The following is a 21,385-nucleotide window of genomic DNA, read 5'->3' on the forward strand; positions in this document are numbered from 1 at the left end:
TTCTCTGGGCCTATTTCTTATCCTAGAAATCTACTTGACTCTAGCAATGCAACAGTTAAAGAGATACAAGAAAGCATCCAGCACAGCATGGTTTAACTCCTAAGACTTCACTCTCTCTAAAACACTCCTACGTGAATTCCAGATCTTCTTCCTTCTAACCAGAAGCCACTGAAATAGTGTCTCAGGGCAGAGGTAAGGTTCAGTATCTCCAAACACTGAAAGACATGAATACACAGGCCACACACCTCAGTGTCTCTCTGATGCAATCCGTCCTGAGCGTGAGACCCTGGCTCAATCTCCTCTGCAATGTGCTCATTAGATTTGCATTTGCCCTTCTTACAGTTGCCATCACAGGGTTTCTTCTCTCCTTTAAGAAGGATCTGGAGCTGGGAGATGAACTTGGTCTTCCAAGCTCTGAAGTCGGCTTCAATACTACCCTGTTTGCTTTTAACAACATCGCAGTCGCCCTCCCCTCGAGTCATTATGCGATGAGCACCCAGCATCCAGAGCCATTTATCAACATTCTTGCCAACCTGCAAGAAAAAAAGAGAGATAAGCTAAACACAATCTAAATCAGAGGTTTGAAGACTGCTCTGCGAAAGCCTAAAGTAGCTGTGGGAACCTCTGCTGCTGCTCTGGCAAGAGGGAACTGCTCAGCCAAAAAAGGCTTCAGGCCTTCCAGCCCCAGCTGCAACCCACATGGACTATAGTTGATACATTCTGATAAGATTCTGCAAAAGATTTTTTTTTAACAGAGATAAACCCTTTAACTAAACTAAGGGTTAAAGCCTAAAAAACAATTCTGAAAACCACTATTCGAAACAACGTCAAAATAAAATCATTCATTAGCGAAATTTGTTCCAAAATGTAACAAAGTCTATGGGACCAAAGCCCATTTAATAGCAAAGTACACATGGAGCCCATTTGGCAAGACTCACAATTTCATGAACTCAGAAATTCATTTTATTGCAATGTGAAGCTGTGAAGCTGAGGTACAGGTGTTATCAAGAAACACAGGTAAGAGTTAAAAAGCATAAGACTTTCTGAGTGGCAAGGCATTAAAGAAAATACTTACATATCTTAATTTTACCATTTTTTGTCTAATTACTTCTAAAATACGGGGGAAACATATACATAACTTGATGTAATAATTGAATGAAAACAAGTTTAAAGAAAGGTCTCCACTTTCACCTTTGCTCACATTCTACCAAAGACAGGTGAGCCAACTGGGCCCATTTTTGAGGAAAGGTACACATTCAAAAGTTCTAGTAACATTTTAGAACCAATAAGAAACTGAAGTTCCAAATTTTTATTTTTTAAAGTATAGAGAATACAATGAAAAAGTAAAGGAACCTAGTTAATTTCATTTAGAAAAAAGATCCAGGAAAACAAAACAATTACTGTTTTATTATATAAAAAGGAGTGGATGTTTTTCTTCTATTGCCTTTTAAAAATTAATGATTAAAAGACAATGAGTTCAAATGTATTAAGAGTTAGCTTGGGAAGTAAAGGTTATTCAATAACAGAACAGGTAGTTGAGGAAGCCCAAAGAATCAGTGATCTTCCATCTACAAGGTCCTACCTGGGGAGAGGAGGCTGGACTCAAAAGTCCATGAATCCAGACCCCTAAGACACTACACAAAACAAGTCATATTCATTCACTTTCAACAAAAATTTACTGAGAGCCTACTATACACAATCTTGGATATATATATATGTGTAGCAATTCACAGCTATAAAGAACATAATAAGTTTATAATTAAATACCAAAGTTTGCAGATTATTTATATGTGTATGTGTGTGTATTAAATTTTTTTAATTGAGAGAATTTATCCCTATAATTCAACATCTATCTACCTTGTACTCACCTTGTTGAAGTGACGCACATAGGCAGAATTTCCCAGGCCAAACACCGCATATCTCATACCCTTCAGGTAAGTTTTGCCAAATCGAAAATCAGTGGATGCTTCCTTTAACCACTGGCAGAACCACTCTGCACTCTCAGTTGGTCGACCATCAGTATAAGTAGCAACCAAGAAGACACAAATACTTTTACTAGTAACCTAACCAAAAAAATAATTATTTCAGAAGAATATCCCAGAAGAAAATCCCTGTTTAATTCTGATATTCCTATCATATTAATCTCTAAGGACAAAGGGTGCTTTCAGAAACATTAATCTTTTTCAAAACACAGCAAAGACACCTTGCACAGGGGAGAAAACCCAGTCCCTTGCCAATATATCTCCTGGTGCCCTTCAACATATACTCCATTCCATTTCTCAGACTATAAATTCCTATCATCTCCATTGGTCATATTGGAAACAAAATGTAGATTAGGAAAAAAGACAGAAAGATCTCTAAAACAATTATCTGAAAAATTAAAGCAATAAAACTTTTTAAATGTAAAGTAATGACTTGGCACCATCATCCACATGGGTAAACAAAATACATCTTCAGTCCTGCTAGTCACAGTATTTTATCTGCTTGAAAATATCTTAAGAGTTCCAATTTGTGAGGTAAATTATAAGTAATCCCTTACTAACTACTAAGTATCAAAGTTTGCTAATAACTTTTTGCAAATAATTTAGAGCAGATTCGAGCTCACTCACTGTTCTCTTGGGGAAGAAAAATGGACAGTAACAACTCCAAGTTTATCCACTAAGAAGAGGCTAGAAAACTACAGCCTACAGGCCCAATCCAGCTTGCTACCTGTCTGAGAGGAACACAGACACATTCACTCATTTACATATTGTCTATGGCTGTTTTGTGCCTCAAAGGCAGAACTGTAGCTGCATGGTCCACAAAGCTGAAGATATTTACTACCGGGCTCTTTACGGAAAAAGTTTGTCCACCCGTGCCCTAGTGCCTCTCCAACTCTAGCTGCTTCAGAATCATCTGGGGCACTTATTAAAACATGGTCCCACATCCAAACTTTGGTTCAGCGGGGCTGGGCTAGCGCCTTGGAATCTGTATTTCTAACAAGTCTCCCAGGAGATGCTGATACTGCTGGTTCAAGGGTCACACTACTGTAAGGCAAACTTTCCTAACTGGGTTAAGAGTAGAGGAGGGGAAGGGGCCTTTTTCAGGTGAAGAAATTAAACTCTCATAGATACTAAGTAATGCAGGAAGATCACACAACTAGTAAGAGACTTCTCTAACTCCAAAACCCATATTCCTTCTGCTACCCAAGTGGCTCCTGACCTTTCAGGGGGCTTACACATGGTTCACATGCCGGCACACTGCCAACAATAACCGCCCTCCTTGAATATGATATTCAAAGCAGGAAGGTAGAGGGAACCTCAAACCATCCAAGCTTTCCCACCATCACCTCCACCCCAGGAGAGTCTAACACACCAGAGAGACAGGCTCCACACCACTTCAGAACCAGTGCGACATACCACACATTCGACAGCTCAGACTGACACTGAAAATTCAACCAACTGAAATCCCTTAACATAAAAATTAAATTTATTCTGATTCTATTTATCCCAGAACACAGGAGGTCACTAAATTTGAATTTTGATTCAAGAAAAAATAAGACAATTACCAACCTCTTCTACTAGATGATCATCTGGATCATATTCTTTCAGATCAATAACTGCCACAGGCAGATCTAGGGAGGTAATGGCTTCAGCAAGATCTGCTGCAAATCCCTAACAGGAAAACAAAAATCAGTTTTCAATAAGCTAAATAAGCAAAATACTGTCTTCATTTATCCTTGTTGGCAAGAAAATGAGGCATTTCTCACGAAAAACTTTTCCAGTTTGTCATCACAAACACAAATACTATTCTCACTTTTATCATTTTCTCAAACATCTTTATAGAGATCAAACATTTAACCTTATTTTTCTCACTCTAAGTATATATGGGACTAAAACTTAAATTGGCTTTTTGACATTCCGGCTGCTTTGCCCCACTAGAAAAAACACAGAGACATACAAAAATATATAGTGAACAGTGAAGAGAATGGGAAATATGAGAAACATTTCTGGAAAACAGAAAGCAAATAGAAACAGGCTGACAGACAGGAGAAAGTCCTAGGAGAGAGTTCATATGCCTGACAGAACCCCAAAGAGGCTCTGGGCTCAGAGTTAGCCACTACAGCAGAAACACAAGGAAACCATGGGGAAATGAAGAGCCAATTTGACAATTTGAATACAGAACAAGTGTACATAGAACCCTTTACCCACAGGCAACACAACTCTAGATCTCCACACAAAATGAACCAAATGTTTGGGTTAGCTAAAATTTCTAGTCAGATGTTGGCACTCCAGGAAAACTCCCTGTTCTTTGTTTAGCTAAGCCTGCCAAGAATATATTCACTTACTGGGCATCTACTATGCCAGTCTCAGTCCTGGGCAATATTACACAACAGTGAACAAGACATGCATAGTCTTTTCCCTCAAGGAGCTTAGGTTCTAACAGAAAAAGGGAAAATAAACATAGAAATGAGAAAACATAAAATACATCAGATGATGAGTAGTGCTATGGAGGAAAATAAATCAGGATAATGGGAAGAATACAGTACTGGAGGAATGGGAAACAGTTATTATTTTACAGAGAGGGTCAGGCCAGGTGTGTAAAAAATAAAAATTTGGTCTTTGTCTCTAGCTCTTAGACTTCTAATATCCTTGGAACTTACTGTCTTTGTTATGCTAATGAAGCGACTAATGGTGGCAGTGGGCCCTAGATAGCTTCAGGATGGGGGATGGTTGACAGAAAACCGACCAGCTGATTACAGGTTTAGAACTTTCAGCACCCTTCTACCTTGTAGGTTCAATCATCAGTGGCTAATGATTTAATCAATCTTGTCTGTATAATGAAATCTTTATAAAAACCCCTAAATGACAAGGGTTGGTGAACACATTGATATGCTGAAGAGGTGACACCCTTCTGAGCTATATCCTTTATAATTAACCAGTAAATGTAAGTAATTTCCTGAGCTCTGTGAGTTAGTCTAGGGAATTATCAAACCTAACGAGGGAATTATGGGACTTGCAACTAGCATTTGAAGTGGGGACAGCTTTGTGGACTATGCTGTGGAGTCTGATGATAACCGGGTAGTCAGTGTCAGAACTGGTGAATGGGCTTGGGAAATGACAAATATTTGGTATCAGAAAACACTGCAATAGGATTCGAAGATAAAGATCTGAGCCAAACCTGAAAGAAATGAGAGAGCAGACTGTGCAGCTACCCCAAGCAGAGAGAACATGTAAGTGAAAAGGCCCAGAGGAGGGAGGATGCTTGGTGAGGAGGTTAATAAGACTGCAGAAGAGGGACCAAGTATGTGAGGTAAGAGAGTTAATGGAAAAGCAGACACGAGGGCCTCTTGGCCACTATGACGACTTTGACATTTACTCTAAGTGAATGACGGAGTCATTCCTGGGTTTTAAGCTGAGGAAAATATGATTTTAATTAAGTTCCCAAAGTCTCTGTGGTTGCTGAGTTGAGTGGACACTGAAGTCAAGAAAGGGGGCTGAGCAGCGTTGAATGAAGACCAATGGTGAGATGACCGCAGAAATCCCGACAAAATACAAGGATGGCTAGGACCAGGGTGGTAGCACTGAAGACTGTGAGAAGTGATTGGAATATGGGTCTTTTTTGAAAGTAGAACAAACAGTATTTGCTGACAGACTGGATATGTGTAGTAACAAAAAGAAGTCAAAAAATTTTTTTTAACTAGGTAACTGCAATAATGAAGTTGCCATTTACTGAAAAGATAAAGATTATAAGTGAAGGAGGGAAAAAGTATGGCATAGATGATAGAGGCTCTGTTCATCCCTCTGGAGACCAAATCAAAGTTGTGACGGAAACAAGGAGAAGCAGCAAGAAAAAACCCCTGGGATCTAGATGAACAAGTCATACAACTAGGGAGAAATCCAAGAAAGCACCCTGTAACGGTAGAAGGCAGGATGGGGCAAGGACGTGGGGCGGCCCTGTCTCGAGTGGCTGAGTGAGATGGAGGCTGCGGCAGCGGCAGATGTCTCTTAAATTGAGCGGATTCTCGTGGCAACAGACCTGCTCGCACTGAGCACCAGCGTCCATTCATTCAGCCGCATGCAGGGGGCACCAGGGACTTACAAGGAGACACTGTCAGAGTGAAGCAAGACTCACTCTGTATAGAAGTGCTGGCAGTATCCATTTTTCCCTGTTGAGCTCTACCCCCTACCAGTGCACCTGACAACAATACCACCAAAGCCCTGATGTCATCAAACTGGATAACAGAGGTCACTCCACCCAGAGAATTCCCTGAAAACCTGCCTCCCCAAACTCGCGGCTCCACCCAAGTCACATCCAAGTGTATCCTCAGCGAGTCAGGTAGCCCTAGCTGAGCAGTGCCTAGACTCACACCGGAGGCAGCTCGCCTCGATTTCTGGTGTGGCCTTTTGAAGTAACTATGAACACAGCATCTGTGGATTGCCTGCTGAATCTTAACCAGTGGCCCCAGAGGGGCACAAGCTTGGGCTAAGTTTGGCCTGCAGCTGAACCCTTCTCAGGACTGTGCCACTGGACACCTACTTCACAAATCCACACTAATAAGACTGGGAGACTTAGGAGCTTTGCTTAGTACACAGTAACAGACACGGAAAGGCTGCCAAAATGGTAAGACAAAGAAGCAGAAATCATATGAGAGAACAGAATAGACATCCAGATATAATGGAGTCAAGTAATCTAACAGATGCAAGATTTCAAAACACTGGTTATAAAGATGCTCAATGAACTTTTGGGAAGTGTAGATAAATTCAATGAGAACTTCAAGAAAGATAAAAAACGTAAAAATGGAAATGGAAATTATAAAAGGGAACCAGTCAGAAATGAAGAACACGTTATCTGAGATGAGAAGTATATTAAATGGAATAAACAAAGGAATAAACAAAATGAATAAAGAAAAGGATCAAATGCCCTATCTAGAGGACGGGAAAGCCAAGGATACGCAATCAGAATGGCAAGAGATAAGATGCCAAGACTATAAAAATAATTTAAGGAGCATATGGGACACTATTAAGGGTCCAAATATACATCTGATTGATGTAACTGATGAAAATCAAGATGCTAAACAGCTGTTTGAAGAAATAATGATGGAAAACTTCCCTAACCTGGTGAAGGAAATGGACATAAAACCCCAGGAAGCTCAGAGAACTCCAAAAACCAGGGATCCAAAGAGGCCCACACCAAGACACATCATAATTAAAACGCCAAAGGTTAAATACAAAGAAAGAATATTAAAAACAGCAAGAGAAAAACAGATAATTACTTATCAGGGAACACCCATAAGAGTGGTAGCTGATTTCTCAAAAGAAACTATGCAGGATAGAAGGGCTTGGCACAAAATATTCGACAGGAGGAAGACCCAGGATCATCAACCAAGGATACTTTATCCAGCAAAGCTATCACTTAGAGTTGAAAGATAGATAAAGAGCTTCCCAGACAAAAATAAGCTAAAGGAATTTAGCGACATCAATCCAGTATTACAGGAAATGTTGGAGGGGTTTCTTTAAGAATAAACATGTATCAAAAACAGGAATAAAGAATGGTAACAACTACGTTCCTATCAATAAGTACCTTAGAGAGAAAAGAATTAAGTGCTCCAACCAAAAGATAGAGTGGCTGAAAGGATAAGAAAACAAGACTGCTACATATGCTGCCTACAAGAGACTCATTTCAGATTAAAGGACACACACAGACTAAAAAGAAGGGGATGGAAAAAGAAATTGCTTCAATGGACGTAGTAGGTATTTAAGTCAGACAGAGAATGATAAACACTGCATGATTTCACTTATATGCAGAATCTAAGGAATAAAAAGAACGAACTAATCAAAAACAGACTCACAAATATGGACGATTTGGTGATGGACAGAGGGGAGGCTTTGGGGGACTGAGAGAATGGGGTGAAGGGTTAAAGAAGTGCAAATTAGTAGCTCATGGTCACGGGGATGGGGAGCACGGCATAGGAAATGCAATTAGCATTAATACGATGGCTAGGTGGAGGGTCAGGGAAGGGAGGGAGCAATTGGTGGGATCGTTTTATGAACTATCTAGATGTCTAACCAATGTACTGTATACTTGAAACTCATTAAAATAAATTTAGAAAACAAAGATTATAAGTGGAACAGGTTTGGGCAGAAAATCAGGAGTTCAGATCTTAGCATTAAGTTTGAGATGCCCACTAGACATCACATGAAGATCTAATAGGCAACTGGATATGAGTGTGGAGTTAAGGAATGGTTCAGATTAGAAACATAAATTTAGAGGCCATCATCTAATACAGGGGTTGGCAAACTAAGGCTCACAGGCCAAATCTGGTCCTCTATTTGTTTTTTAAGTAAAAGTTACTGGAACACAGTCATGTGCATTTGTTTACATATTGTCTCTGACTGCTTCCACACCACATCAGCAGAGTTGAGTAGTTGCAGCAAACGCCATATGGCTTGTAAAACCCCCCAAAATAAAAAACATGTGAAATAGAAAATCGAACCCTTTACAGAAAAAGTTTGCCAAATTCTATCTAACATAATTTAAAGCTCTAGATCACAAGATACCTTAGAGTAAATGTAGACAAATAAAGATAGTCTCAAGAGCTGAGCCCTGGGACACTCCTAGGTCAAGAAGATGGGGAGAAATCAGCAAATGAGAGAAAGACTAGCCTCAGCAAAGTAGGAGGAGAACCTAGAGAACAATGTCCTGAAAACTGAATGAGGAAAGTATTTCAAGAAGGAATTGTCATGCAACTATTACATCAACTAAGATAAAGACCGAGAATTAATTAGCAAAATGGAAGTCACTGGGAGCACGTTGGGGCCTGCAAGCCTAATTGAATGGTTCAAGAAAAACAGGAGTAGAGAAACATCTTCAAGCAAGCATAGGTGACACTTTCAAGTTTTATTATTTTTTAAAAAAATGAGGTGATAGTTAGAGGAAGATGTGGGGGGCCAACAGGTCATATGGCATGCCCTGAGCCGCCCTGTGCAGAGCATCCAATGAGAATTTACAATTAGAGAAAACAAAACCGTTCACACAGTAACAGAGAAAATACACACTAGCTACCTCATCATTCTGTCCGAAATATGAACAGAAAATCATGGATCACCAAGAACAAGATGAGCAGAAAAGAGAAATATGAGCTGCAGAAAAAACTAAGAAAGCAGATAACTAAGGAAACTGAAAATGCAACTCATTAAGATATATTCTTAAATTCTGAGCAAGATGTCATAAAAATTGAGCAAAATGTCATTTTTGTAATTAAAAACATAATAGCTGACACAAAACATTCAAAAAAAGGTTTGCAATTAAAATCCAAGAACACAGAATTAAAGAAAAAGTTTCAAAAAAAGTATGAGAGAAAAGGTTTGAGATACAGAAGAAGACCATCCAGAAGCTCCAACATTCAACCGGAGTCCCAGAAAGAAAGAACAGAAAAAAATGGAAGGGAAAAAAATTTACCCAAGAAATATTAGCAGAATTAATGAACACAAATCTTCAAAAGAACTCCAAGTGTCCAGCACAATGGCTAATAAAAGAGATGCAACCTAGCACCATCTCACAAAAATTCCGAACATCAAAGACAAAGAACTGATTGTAAAAGTTTCCAGAAACAAAATCAAGTCATCTACAAAAGAATGAGGGGATTAGCCTTCACATCAGCAATACTCCCTCCTGAAAGACAATGAAGTGATGTCTTCAAAGTTTTAAGGAAAAATTTTTTGACCTAGTCTTCTATACCCAGCCAAATATGAATCAACCAAATGTGAAAGCAGAATAAAGAATTTCAGGTGGCACAGTTTTAAGAAGGAGGGCCATCTAACCCATACCGAATACGATGTGGGCAACAATATTAAGCCACTGAGATTTGAGGAATGTTTGTGTCAACTAATATAAGAAATCAGTAACTTTTATCTAACATTGATAAATTTAGAAACATAGCATAAGAAGGTTAAAGAAATAACCATCAGAGGAACTAAAATAGAAAAAGTTAAAAGAGGTTCTCTGGAGAGTACTTTTCATTATGAATCTTCTGCACACCTGGATTTGTTACCATCTGCAAGGATTAATCTGATTTTTCAAAAACTTTTAAAACACTCATAAAAGAGGCTATAAATAGAATCTTTTATGAGTTACATTGAAAGAACTTTGTTTTTGACTGCTCAGATGCTTTTTTTACATTTCTTCCTGTTTCCCACCTCTGTTGCTTAAAGTTGAACTTAATAATAAAAAAGTATAATTCAACAAAATACCCAAAGAGGGCAGTAAAACTCTCTTTTGTACAGTACTATACAAAAATAACAGACTGAATTTTTTTCAATTCATTTTCATGTCAGCCTTAGAATCTTTTCCTAGAAAGCACTAAATAGCTACGAACTTCATAACAAAGAAGCAGGCAGCATCTAGATACAATTAAAGAATGAAAAGCATCTCTCAGCTATACATATTTGATGTGTATGTACTTTAAACAGTATACAGTGTCTATTGATAACACTCAGTATACAGTGTCTATTGATAACACTATTGCTATTGCTACACTATTAGAAATCAAAATATATTTCATTAGATGCTACACTATTAGAAATCAAAATATATTTCATTAGATGCTTGAAGTTGTGAAAGTCAGGGCCCATACTGGACACTACTGCTGCCATTCTCTTTCCACTATCCCCTACCTCTAGACATCAATAACAGCCTTGGAACTTTCCATTCCATTGAGACAGAAGCAAGTTTCACAACAAAAACTCCTCATGACAGTGACCACCAGATACCTCCAATCAGCTGGAATTGGGCACAAGAGTTAAAACCCACCTACCATCCCTGTAAGGAAAAATGGAAGCTGAGAAAAAGAAAAAAGTAGATGAAAGAAGACTGGAAAACCAATTCATTGCTAAAGGACGTTTTTCAGGGATTTTCTTGATCAGTAATCCCAAGGAAAAGTATTATAAAAAGTTCTTACCTTTGCTGTACCAGTCTGAGAACCATAGAAAATCTTTATTCCAGACACAAAGACCTCCTTTTTTTGAAGAGAGATATAACCATTTGTCATCAAATCCTGAGTTGTTTTCGGAACAGATTTCTCCTGTGAGTTCTTGTCCTTGAAGATAAACGACTGCACAAATACATCAAATTTGAATCTTTTCCCTACTTCAGTAGGGATGAATATCAGCACAGATACTGACCCATTTCATTATTCTATTAGTCTTTCTGATTATACTCCTCAAATACTAACCCCTTGGTATAATTAAGTCCTTTTAAAGGCAAGACCCACATTTCTTAAGACCATAATGATTTCCATTATACATTATATGGATTGAAAGTAAGTGTTCAAGAATAAAACTATACATACTTTCATCCATAATGCATTTGAGTGGGTAAGAGTAGAAACTTATTTTCTGACTTGTAATTAGTGGAAAGAAAAGAGAAGAAGACTATTACCCCTTAAAAGTATGAAACAGATTTTTTTACAAAAGTTTGATTTTTCATTACAAAAATCTTCCTGTGTCTTAACAATGAGACACCCACAGCTTAACAAAGTTAAGTAAGTTAGTCGATAATAACTTAGCCTGTAAAAACTGAGAATAAATTTTTTAGGCATTAAAAAAATGTCTAGACATCAAACATAAAGTGATTTAAAGTTCCTTTTAGCTTTTCTGCATTCTTCTGAAGGCCTTAGAAAATCTGCACTCTAAATTCTCTATTAAATCTGATACCTTAATACTCTCCTATAAAAAAAAAAATAACTCCACTTACCTGCTTCCTGATGACAATCTGGAAACAAATCCAAAGGCTAATGCCAAAGGCAAAGCCCAAATATATGTAAAACCTGTTTATCCATAATGATATTAAAGGTGAGAAATCCCACGTATCCAAAGGAGGATCTAAATTTAAAATGATACATATGCGTAATTTTACTTAAAGCTACAAAGATGTCCATCCTTATTTTAATGAAAAAATAAAACCAACCTCCATATTCAAGGCTAAATCTATAGAATATCAATTCTAATAAAAATAATGCACTACGTAGTAATGCGATAAATTATAATGATAACTCGTATACGTGTGTATATATATATATATCTTTATTTGGATATAGCATTTAGAAACAAGAGAACACATACACAGTCAAAATGCTTTATGTGGAATTGACTTAATTTTGCTTTGTTATGCTTGCTCCATAAGAAAAGCTTAAAATAGTACTTTCTAATTTCATTTTTAAAGACCCATAGTTACTTGTAAAGGGTTCTTAAGTAATTACTCGCGCCCCAATTTCAAAAGGTGAAACCTAAAATGTAGGTTTCACAGATGCTGCTTCACCCTGAAAAGATCCTCAATACACGTGGGTAAGTGGTAGGGGCAGGGTGAGTTTTCTCTGCCTTTTACCTGAGGTTCTAAGCAAAAGGCAAAAGACAAGTGCAACAATCTCTGAAGGGTCCTGAGAACGCCACTCCGCCGGAAGAGGGCCTCAGAAAAACGGTTTCCTCCCTCCAGCCCCACGAACCTTACCAGCCAGGGCCCTTACCCATTCTCCTCGGAGCCTAGGCTCTGCAGCCTGACCGAAGACTAGGACCGCGGCTCTAAAAAACCTGCCGCCTAGCCTGGGTAAGGGGGAGACTGTCAAAAAGACCTCGCAACTAGTTAACTGTACAGCCTGAGACTGCGGAGCTGGGGGCAGCCATGCCACTCTTAGGCTCGTCGGGATTGGCTCAGAGGGGGAAGGGGCGGGCCCAGAAGTGAGCACCACAGAGAGCTCCCGGGTCCGTCCGCTGGAGTGCTCTCGGCCCCTCCGAGTTTGGCACAGAGGATGAAGGGGCGGGTCTGGAGAGAAGTATTGTCAAAATTGCAGAAGCATAGAAAAAAAAAGGGTGCGGGGGGTCGTTAAAATAGACTAAGGGCATCATCAACCAAATGCTCTCTGTTGAAACACGCCGATTGTGAAAGAGCATTACGTAGGGGAAATTTGATTATGGGCTATTAGACGGTATTAAGGAATTGTGGTTAATCATGTTGGGAGTTATTTTAGTAGGATAGACTGGAGTATTTAAAGCTAAAACCGTATGATGTTTTGCTTTAAAATACTCCAACAAAAATGAGGGAGAATGAAACAAGAACAACAAAATGTTGATAACTGTTGAAGGGAGTCGGTGGGTACATGGGCGTTCCTTACACTTTTTATCTGTTTTTATGTTAATATTTTTCCGTAATAAAAGGTTAAAGTGGTTGTGGCCCTGAACTCGGCGGAACTATGAGACGCTAGAGCTGTTTCCACCCGGTCTGCAAACATCAGCTCCACCAGCCAATCAAAGCTCTTTAGCTCATTGAACTTAAATTACTTTTGGAAGAACGCCTCTCTCTTTTCCGGCACGGAACGATGGCGTAAAAGCCACAATGCGCAGGCGTCGTTGCTCACTTTTCTCAGTTCGGTTCGCTAACACCTGACGCCTGCGCAATAAGTAGGTAGTTGGGGGTGTTGTGGCGGCCAGCTGGGCCCAGTTAGTTGTGGCGCCGACCATTCTACTGGTGTTACTGTGCCGCGCGCCGCCGGGTCGTTACAGCGGGGCGCAGGTGGCCCTCAGGCCGGTGGCGTAGGTCTGTGAGCAGCTACGATGTCGATCTTCACTCCCACCAACCAGATCCGTCTAACCAATGTGGCCGTAGTACGCATGAAGCGTGCCGGAAAGCGCTTCGAAATCGCCTGCTACAAAAACAAAGTCGTTGGCTGGCGGAGCGGCGTGTAAGTGACCTTCTCCCTCCCGGGCCCTAGCCAGAGCCGGTAGCCTCAAAGGCTGTCTACCTCTGATGGTCGAATAAATAAGCCAAGCTGGGGTCTTGTGAGAGAAGGAAATGAAAAACTTATTCCTACTGTGAGCTTGAGAAGTCACTAAATCAAGCGTTCCGGTTTGGGTTGGGTTGTTGGTTTGGGATTTGGTTTTGCTTTGATGCTGTCTCAAAGGCTAGAGCCAAGGAACTCCCATAATTATGATCTTTTTGCCAGAATAATGATAAAGGCAAAGAGCCTAGTTTTTCAAGTAAGTATAGTTATAGTACATGCGATGTCATAGATTTTAGCCCAGTAGTTTCACCGAAGTGCGTAGTGTCTTCACTACTGCCATCTAGAGATCGGTATTCTGTGGCTGCAGCCGGACCCCGACATCCCCCCGACAACGTTTCACGCATCTTCCCACGACGTTTTTCTCCAGTGAGTAAATGCAAATACAAATGCGGTTCAGAGGCTTCTGAAAATGTTTTCGTGGCACTGAGGGTCATTTCTGAGTATTTGTTGTTTCTTGCTGTTTATATCATTGCCGTTTCGCATTAAATGTGAATGAATGTACCAGTTTCAAGTGCATTCACTTAGGACTTTCCTCTCCTCACAAGGGAAAAAGACCTCGATGAAGTTCTACAGACCCACTCAGTGTTTGTAAATGTTTCTAAAGGTCAGGTTGCAAAAAAGGAAGATCTCATCAGTGCATTTGGAACAGATGACCAGACTGAAATCTGTAAGCAGGTGGGTTTTATCAACTGCAGCATAACTGACCCTAATATCCATTTGTCATGTAAGTACTTAGATATATGTTAAACTTTTAAGTATTATTTTTTTGGAGTTAACAGTTACCACGCAATAATTTGATCTGCACAAATTCACTCTAATAATTAAAACTTGGACTTTTTTTAAAATGAAATATAGTTGACAAAACAGTATTAGTTTCAGATGTATAACAGTGACTCAACGTTTACATACCTTACAAAACGATCACAGTAAGTCTATCAACCATCTATCACCATACATGGATGTTGTTTACCAAAGCCTCCAGAAATTAAGTTTTCTACTAGATTGCCTTTTTTTGTCCATTTATATAGTTTTAATATAATATACCCAAAAATAGAATTTCAAGTATTTCATCATTTAGACTCTTTTCTAAGATTGCCTTTTCCCCTCCTAATCCTAAATAAGTGAGATTCTAGAACACAAGATAATCCAGTGCATTCTTTAGGCAAAGCTCAAATGATTACCTACGTTTCAGTAGCTGAAGAGAATGAAATTTAATTTTCTCTTGTTATTCTTGTGGTTAGTTAACAAATAGTATGTAATAAAGATATTGCTTTCTTAAATATATTGGGATTTTTTTTAGATTTTAACTAAAGGGGAGGTTCAAGTATCAGATAAAGAACGGCACACGCAGCTGGAGCAGATGTTTAGGGACATTGCAACTATTGTAGCTGACAAATGCGTGAACCCTGAAACGAAGAGACCATACACTGTTATCCTTATCGAGAGAGCAATGAAGGACATCCACTATTCAGTCAAAACCAACAAGAGTACCAAACAGCAGGTTAGTGGCTTTTAATGTTGTTAGTGTAAAGTATCTCATGAAAGCCAGTTTTCTGTGAAGAAATTATTAAAATAATTGGTCTGTAATAATAAAACGATAGTACCTGGAAGCAAGTGGGTAAGTTTTCAGGAGTGGGAGGTAAAGGAATTTTTTTAAACTAAAAACGAATATATATAGGATTCTTATCTTTCTATTCAAATCAAACCTTTAAAGATAAAACTTTTGAGTTTTAAAGAGTCATTGTAATGCCACTTTTTAGATTTTTTTAAGTTTATATATAATTCATGTACCATAAAAGTCACCCTTTAAAGTGTACAATTCGTTGATATAGTCTCAAAGTTTGGCAACCTTTCTTACTACCTAATTTGAGAACATTTTTATTACCCCAGAAAGAATCCCTGTACCCATTAGCAGTCATTCCTCCTTCCTCTTTCTCTCACAAGCCCTTGGCAACCACAGATTGCTGTCTCTATGGACTTGACTATCCTGGATGTTTCATATAAATGGAATCATACAACATGTGGCCTTTTCAAGGTTCATCTATGTTGTAACATGTATCAGTACTTCATTCTTACTACTTACATTGTTTTTGCAGACAAGTATTAATGTTTTTATGACTGAATAATATCCCATTGTGTGGAAATACCACATTTTATTTTCATTCGTCAGTTGATGGACATTTGGGTTTCCACTTTTTAGCTATTATGAATAATGCTGCCATGAAATTCATTACAAGTTTTTCTGTGGACATATGTTTTTATTTCTTTGGACCCAGGAATGGAATTGCTAGATCATATGGAACTCCATGTTTAGCCTTTTGAGGAACTGCCAAATCGTTTTCCAAAACAGCTGCGCCATTTTACATTTCCACAATCAATGTACAAGGGTTCCAATTTCTCCACATCCTCAACAATGTTTGTTATTGTCTGTCTTTTTGATTATAACCATCCTGGGGTTATCCTTCAGGTTTTGATTTGCATTCCCTAATGACTAATGATTTGAGCTTATTTTCATATGTTTATTGACGCTTTGTCTCTGGGTAAATCACTATTCAGATCCTTTAACCACTTTAATTATTTGTCTTTTCATTACTGAGTTGTAAGAGTTCTGTATATATTCTGGATACTAGTACCTTATCAAATGTATGATTTGCTAATATTTCCCCCCATTCTGTTGGTTGTCTTTTCACTTTCTTGATAGTTTTTTGAAACAAAAGTTTTTAATCTTGAATTCCAATTTACCTATTTTTTTCCTATGGTTGCTTATATTCATGTCTTATCTAAGAAACCATTACCTAATCCAGTTAGATGGAAACTCTTGTTTTGAATACCTTATAAGGCAGCAGAAGCAGCAAAGAAATTGCAAACGTTTTCAATTTTGTCTTGATAGGCTTTGGAAGTGATCAAGCAGTTAAAAGAGAAAATGAAAATAGAACGTGCTCACATGAGACTTCGGTTCATTCTTCCAGTAAATGAAGGAAAAAGGCTGAAAGAAAAGCTCAAGCCACTGATCAAGGTTATAGAAAGTGAGGACTACAGTCAACAATTAGAAATTGTAAGATTAAAATATTCTTATTTCTTTGCCTCTGTGTTACCAAAATAGTTGATTCTCTAGTCATAAATGTGTAATGAACATTTAGAATGTGTGAACAGTAAGACATTCCTAGAAACATCTTAACTAGAATTAGGTAAAAATGTTGAGGTCTAAGTAGAATTAAATTGTGGTTAAGCATACTTATGATTTTTTTGTTTTCTAGTTAAATTAGTCATGATAAAATCATGTTGGTCATGTGACAAGGCATTAAACAACTTGTTTAAAGACTTATCCAGATTTTAGATGAGAGAATGTGTTTTACAGTGAGTTTATATTATGAGGAAATTGGAAATAAAATACTAAAAGTTGTTCAGCCTCATTTACAACAGAACATTTTAAAGAAGCAGCAAAAACATGTCTTTGAATCCTTATCCCATAGCTTGAGACATAGCGTCAACTTAGCTTTCTGTGAATTCATGTCTCTAGACTTGCAGCTTCTTTAGAAATAAATGAACTCTAGAGGGTTGTTGAGCATTCCACTTCAGATGTGAAACAACACATCTGACACCCTTTGGAGTTCTATAATCTTTTCCAAAATTTATGCTTGGTTTCTATATAGGCCTTCAGGCTTCTTTCTCTCTTTAGGATGTGGATAAAAAGAGGTGATTTCATTGAGCTATAAAATGTTACGCTAAGTTTTTGTATGAAAAGGACCATAGTCTTCTAATCCAACCACTTTGACTTACAGCTGAGGAATCGGAATAAGTCTTTAAACAAGGAAGTTAATGCCTTGTCACTGGAGCCTACGTGCATACTTAATGGCAGAGGCTAGGCTAGAATCCAGTCTGCTGCCCGGTGCATCGTCCTCTCTATTGCACTGTAGAGTTATAGCAGTAGAGACATCTGGAAAGAATTGTGTGTTTGTCTTAGCAGAAGTTAAAGCTGTATTCATGCTGTTGTATTGCTCGTCTTCAGGTGGTAAACAGCTGTGTTAAATGTTTCAGGTGTGTCTAATTGACCCAGGCTGCTTCAGAGAAATTGATGAGCTAATAAAAAAGGAGACAAAAGGCAAAGGTTCTTTGGAAGTACTCAATTTGAAAGATGTGGAAGAAGGAGATGAGAAATTTGAATGACATTCATCAATCTCTTCAGCTTTAAAACACTTAAACATTTTCGTTTCACACAGTCCTGTTTTCTTTCTGTGGTCCGCCAAATACTTGCTCAAACTATTTGATGTTTTCCTTCTTCGTGTTAAACATGTACACAAAAAAGACTTTCCTAAATAAGTATTCTAATGTGGGATTAATTTAGTTTTATTTATAAATTGGGGTTTTAGGTAAAAATGAAAAATTCAAAATACAAAGTCCAGAGTAGTATTTTACTGCTTTCTCATGCCTTTGTAGCTTTCCAAGGTGAAAGTAATTTGAGGCAGCTCTTATTGACAAAAAGTTAAATTTTGTACATTATAAGATTAATTTGGGGAGGATATGTCTATATGACAAAAAGGGAGTATTTTGCTGAAAAAGAAAACAATGTCTTATTTCTACTTAATGAAATACATGTATGGGGTGACTATATTGTGGCCTAATATAAAGCTTGAATGATGACTTTGTGATTATCTGAAAAATAGATATAACTGTGCAGGACTTACATTTTCATCGAACATGCTGCCATAACCTAGATTTTTCTTGGTAAAAAAAAGTCACTTATTTCTAATTCTTAAAGTTTATAAATATATGCTAATATAGCTAAAATTATATGTAATCAATAAAACCACTCTTTATTTTTACTAAACTATGGCTTGTGTTTCTAGACAGCTTCCTTACTCCCTTTTTTTTTCCTTTTCCTCTGCCTCTTATCTGGTAAGGTTGGAGAGCTGTTAGCAGTATTAAATAAGTCAGTATGAGCAGTGCTTAAAACAGTTCTCCTAAACACCTGATAAATCTTAGCTGATATTATTTGAGATGTAATTGAATTTAATTATTTTAGTACTAACACTTAAATGGACAATGTACAAGTTTTTAAAAAATCTACTTATCCTCAAAAGAGATATTCTGGAATATAAATTCAGGTATATTCACAAAAATATACATATTTTGTAGACAGAAGTTTTTAACTGAAAGAATTCTTGACTTGAGCAGGCCCTTAAAGCACACAGACTTCACTGCCAAGCCAGATTCTCAGAAAAGTCTCATTTAATATAACTTCAATTGAAATTATGAAGTCAAAATTTTTTCTTATGTCAAAAGAAATATTCTCGTTTGATAACATAGGGACACACTTTCTGTTAATGTTGAAATTGAACTACTGTTTTGATACAATCCTTGAGACCTCACTGATATTTTATTTGTGTAATGTTAACTTGAAGTCCTTGGAAATAATTTTAACCAATAAAATTTACACTTTAATTTCTTCATGCTTAAACAGTTAAAGCAGTGTTTCGAGTCAAAAGTCATAGTTACTGAAAATGTTTAATTACTGCATCTTGAGTAGGAAAAGATAACAGTTACTTCAAGACTGCCATTAAGGTTTTTTTATTCCCATTATGTCCTCTACAACACAAGAGCTTCAATAAAAGTCAGATGTAGATCACATCTGAGTCATGTTTCTGGCCTGTAAAAAAATAAATGTTTACCTCATATTAATTTTGTTACTCAAAAGTAGTTAAAATTTTTGGTTTGTGATCATCTTCCCAGTATCACTGCTATAATGAATTATGTTAAGGATTGACCTGTTTATTTTGCTTTTTCAATGCAAGCTGTATTTTGTACATTTGATCAGAAAGACGTTTCAGAATTAACCCTCTTCTGAAAGCACAGCACTTTTCTGTACATCTTCCCTTGTATCCATACACAATTATGCGCTCCAGCCTCTGGAACCTAGTACCACTTTGAAATTCTCTCATAGGCCTTGATTTCACCCTACGTGTGTAATAGAGAGCTGCTTAACTGTCTGGCATGCTAGATTGTGAGCTCCTCAAGGGCAGATTTTCCATTTGTGTATATCCCACCATGGTTTGGACCTAATAGATGTGCAATAAATGTCTGTAGAGTAATAAATGTGCTATCTCAACGAAAACCCATGCCCCTGAAGTGAGGATAGGTGATGACAAATTTGATGGCTTTTTCAAATTCATCATTAAAGCTAAGCAGAGTTTTCATTAGCGAAGCCAGAGCTTCCCACCCTTCATACACATACATGCTGGTTTGCCTCTTGGTGGATTCTGGTCTGCACAGATCCCTTCAGCCCTCAGGGTATTTGTCTCTTTTTAGGTTTTTGTGTGTGTGTGTGTGTGTATCTGCTCTTACATTATTGAAATTCAAGATATTGATTATTTAAAAGTATTTTTCTGCACAATGAAGGTGGTTTATGGATACAGTTTGCCACTAATAGCATTTAAGAGCTGAGATGACAAAGGCCATCGATTTTCATCTCCATGTGTGTATATCCATGATCATACCTACTAAATAAGAGTATAAATGTAATTTTGTAGCATCAACAATTCTTCTGAGCTAAAAGTATAATCTTGACCTATATCTTCATCAGCTTAGCTATTCCAGCTTCTACCTAGAAATAATTTCACAACACTGAGCAGACGTAATTGAATTGACAAGGGCCCTTTCCAAACACCTGGGAAAGAATCATCAGTTTCACCAAACTCCTAGTTGAATTTCTATAGATTTTCGGTTGGCAGATAATGGAGATACGTGGGTTGAGGAATTGAAGAAAATCATTTTTACTGCAGAGAGGAGTGGACCTGTCTCCTACTTTTAATATCATTTATATCTCAGGAGATTTTTCTGTCTCATGAGTCAGTTAAATGCCAAAAGATTCATGAGTGGCACTCTTGTGATGGACAAGCATAATTGACATGCTCTTCAAGGGCAAAGGGGCACAAACAATTATTAGTGTCATGTGGAGATAGGATCAAGATGAGGGAGCTTGCATATAACTAAGGTAAAATAGTTTGTGGATTTAAAGTTAAAACTGCAGATTATAGCATGTTTTGGACATACACTGGCAAGGGGTAATAAGAAAGCATTTCTTAATGAAATGTGTATAGAGAGAATTGTGTAATGCTTGAATGATAACTGATTTTCTTAGAAACATCATGATTGTTCAGGAGTTCAGTGATTTTATAGAACATGCCTTAATTAAAGTTTAATAATAGTGTAAAATATTTTGAAAAGGACTTTGCAGTTGTGATTTTGCTTTGAAGTAAAAAAGTGTTAAAGGATGTTATAACTATGTAAATAAAATTGTCTGTTACCAAATCAAGCAAAAGTAGCTAAAAAGATCTTTTCCATATATGGAGGGTATAACTTGAAATATTTGTGAAACTCACTTCGGGGGCCCCTCTAAGGAAGACTGACATCTTCCAGAGCAGTGGGAACCAGGTACAGAGACTGTTCTGACAAATCAGGAAAGCTGAGTGAGCATTTGGTATTAAATGGCCATGGATGGAGAAGACAAACTGCTTTCAAATATGAATACCCAATCCAAAGTCACAAGGGCGGTCAATCACAGGTATTGATTTA

The 21,385-nt window shown here is 37.7% G+C and overlaps 2 protein-coding genes across 3 annotated transcripts in view; one reads left to right on the top strand and one right to left on the bottom strand.

Moving 5' to 3' along the window:
* Positions 1–12,701, bottom strand: part of LOC105296721 (S-adenosyl-L-methionine-dependent tRNA 4-demethylwyosine synthase) — a 186,535-nt gene extending 173,834 nt beyond the window's left edge. The window contains exons 1-6 of one of the 2 annotated variants that reach the window (XM_011366973.2): positions 12,503–12,701; positions 11,734–11,861; positions 10,940–11,077; positions 3,552–3,653; positions 1,869–2,063; positions 246–533 (exon numbers count right to left, since the gene is read on the bottom strand). In XM_011366973.2, coding sequence (XP_011365275.1) covers positions 246–533; positions 1,869–2,063; positions 3,552–3,653; positions 10,940–11,077; positions 11,734–11,861; positions 12,503–12,506 — 855 coding nt within the window. In that variant the 5' untranslated portion in view covers positions 12,507–12,701. Of the gene's footprint in view, positions 1–245; positions 534–1,868; positions 2,064–3,551; positions 3,654–10,939; positions 11,093–11,733; positions 11,862–12,502 lie in introns of both variants that reach the window. The other variant, XM_011366972.2, reaches the window with a different exon arrangement.
* Positions 12,702–13,318: 617 nt separating this feature from the next.
* Positions 13,319–21,125, top strand: SBDS (SBDS, ribosome maturation factor). Its single transcript, XM_011366974.2, has 5 exons — positions 13,319–13,714; positions 14,359–14,488; positions 15,114–15,314; positions 16,704–16,868; positions 17,852–21,125. Exons 1-5 carry the CDS (start codon positions 13,587–13,589, stop codon positions 17,978–17,980), a joined length of 753 nt encoding a protein of 250 aa, XP_011365276.1. The 5' UTR covers positions 13,319–13,586; the 3' UTR covers positions 17,981–21,125.
* Positions 21,126–21,385: the final 260 nt, after the last annotated feature.

The sequence above is a fragment of the Pteropus vampyrus genome, unplaced genomic scaffold, assembly GCF_000151845.1.
Source record: "Pteropus vampyrus isolate Shadow unplaced genomic scaffold, Pvam_2.0 Scaffold128, whole genome shotgun sequence".
Lineage (NCBI taxonomy): Eukaryota > Metazoa > Chordata > Mammalia > Chiroptera > Pteropodidae > Pteropus > Pteropus vampyrus.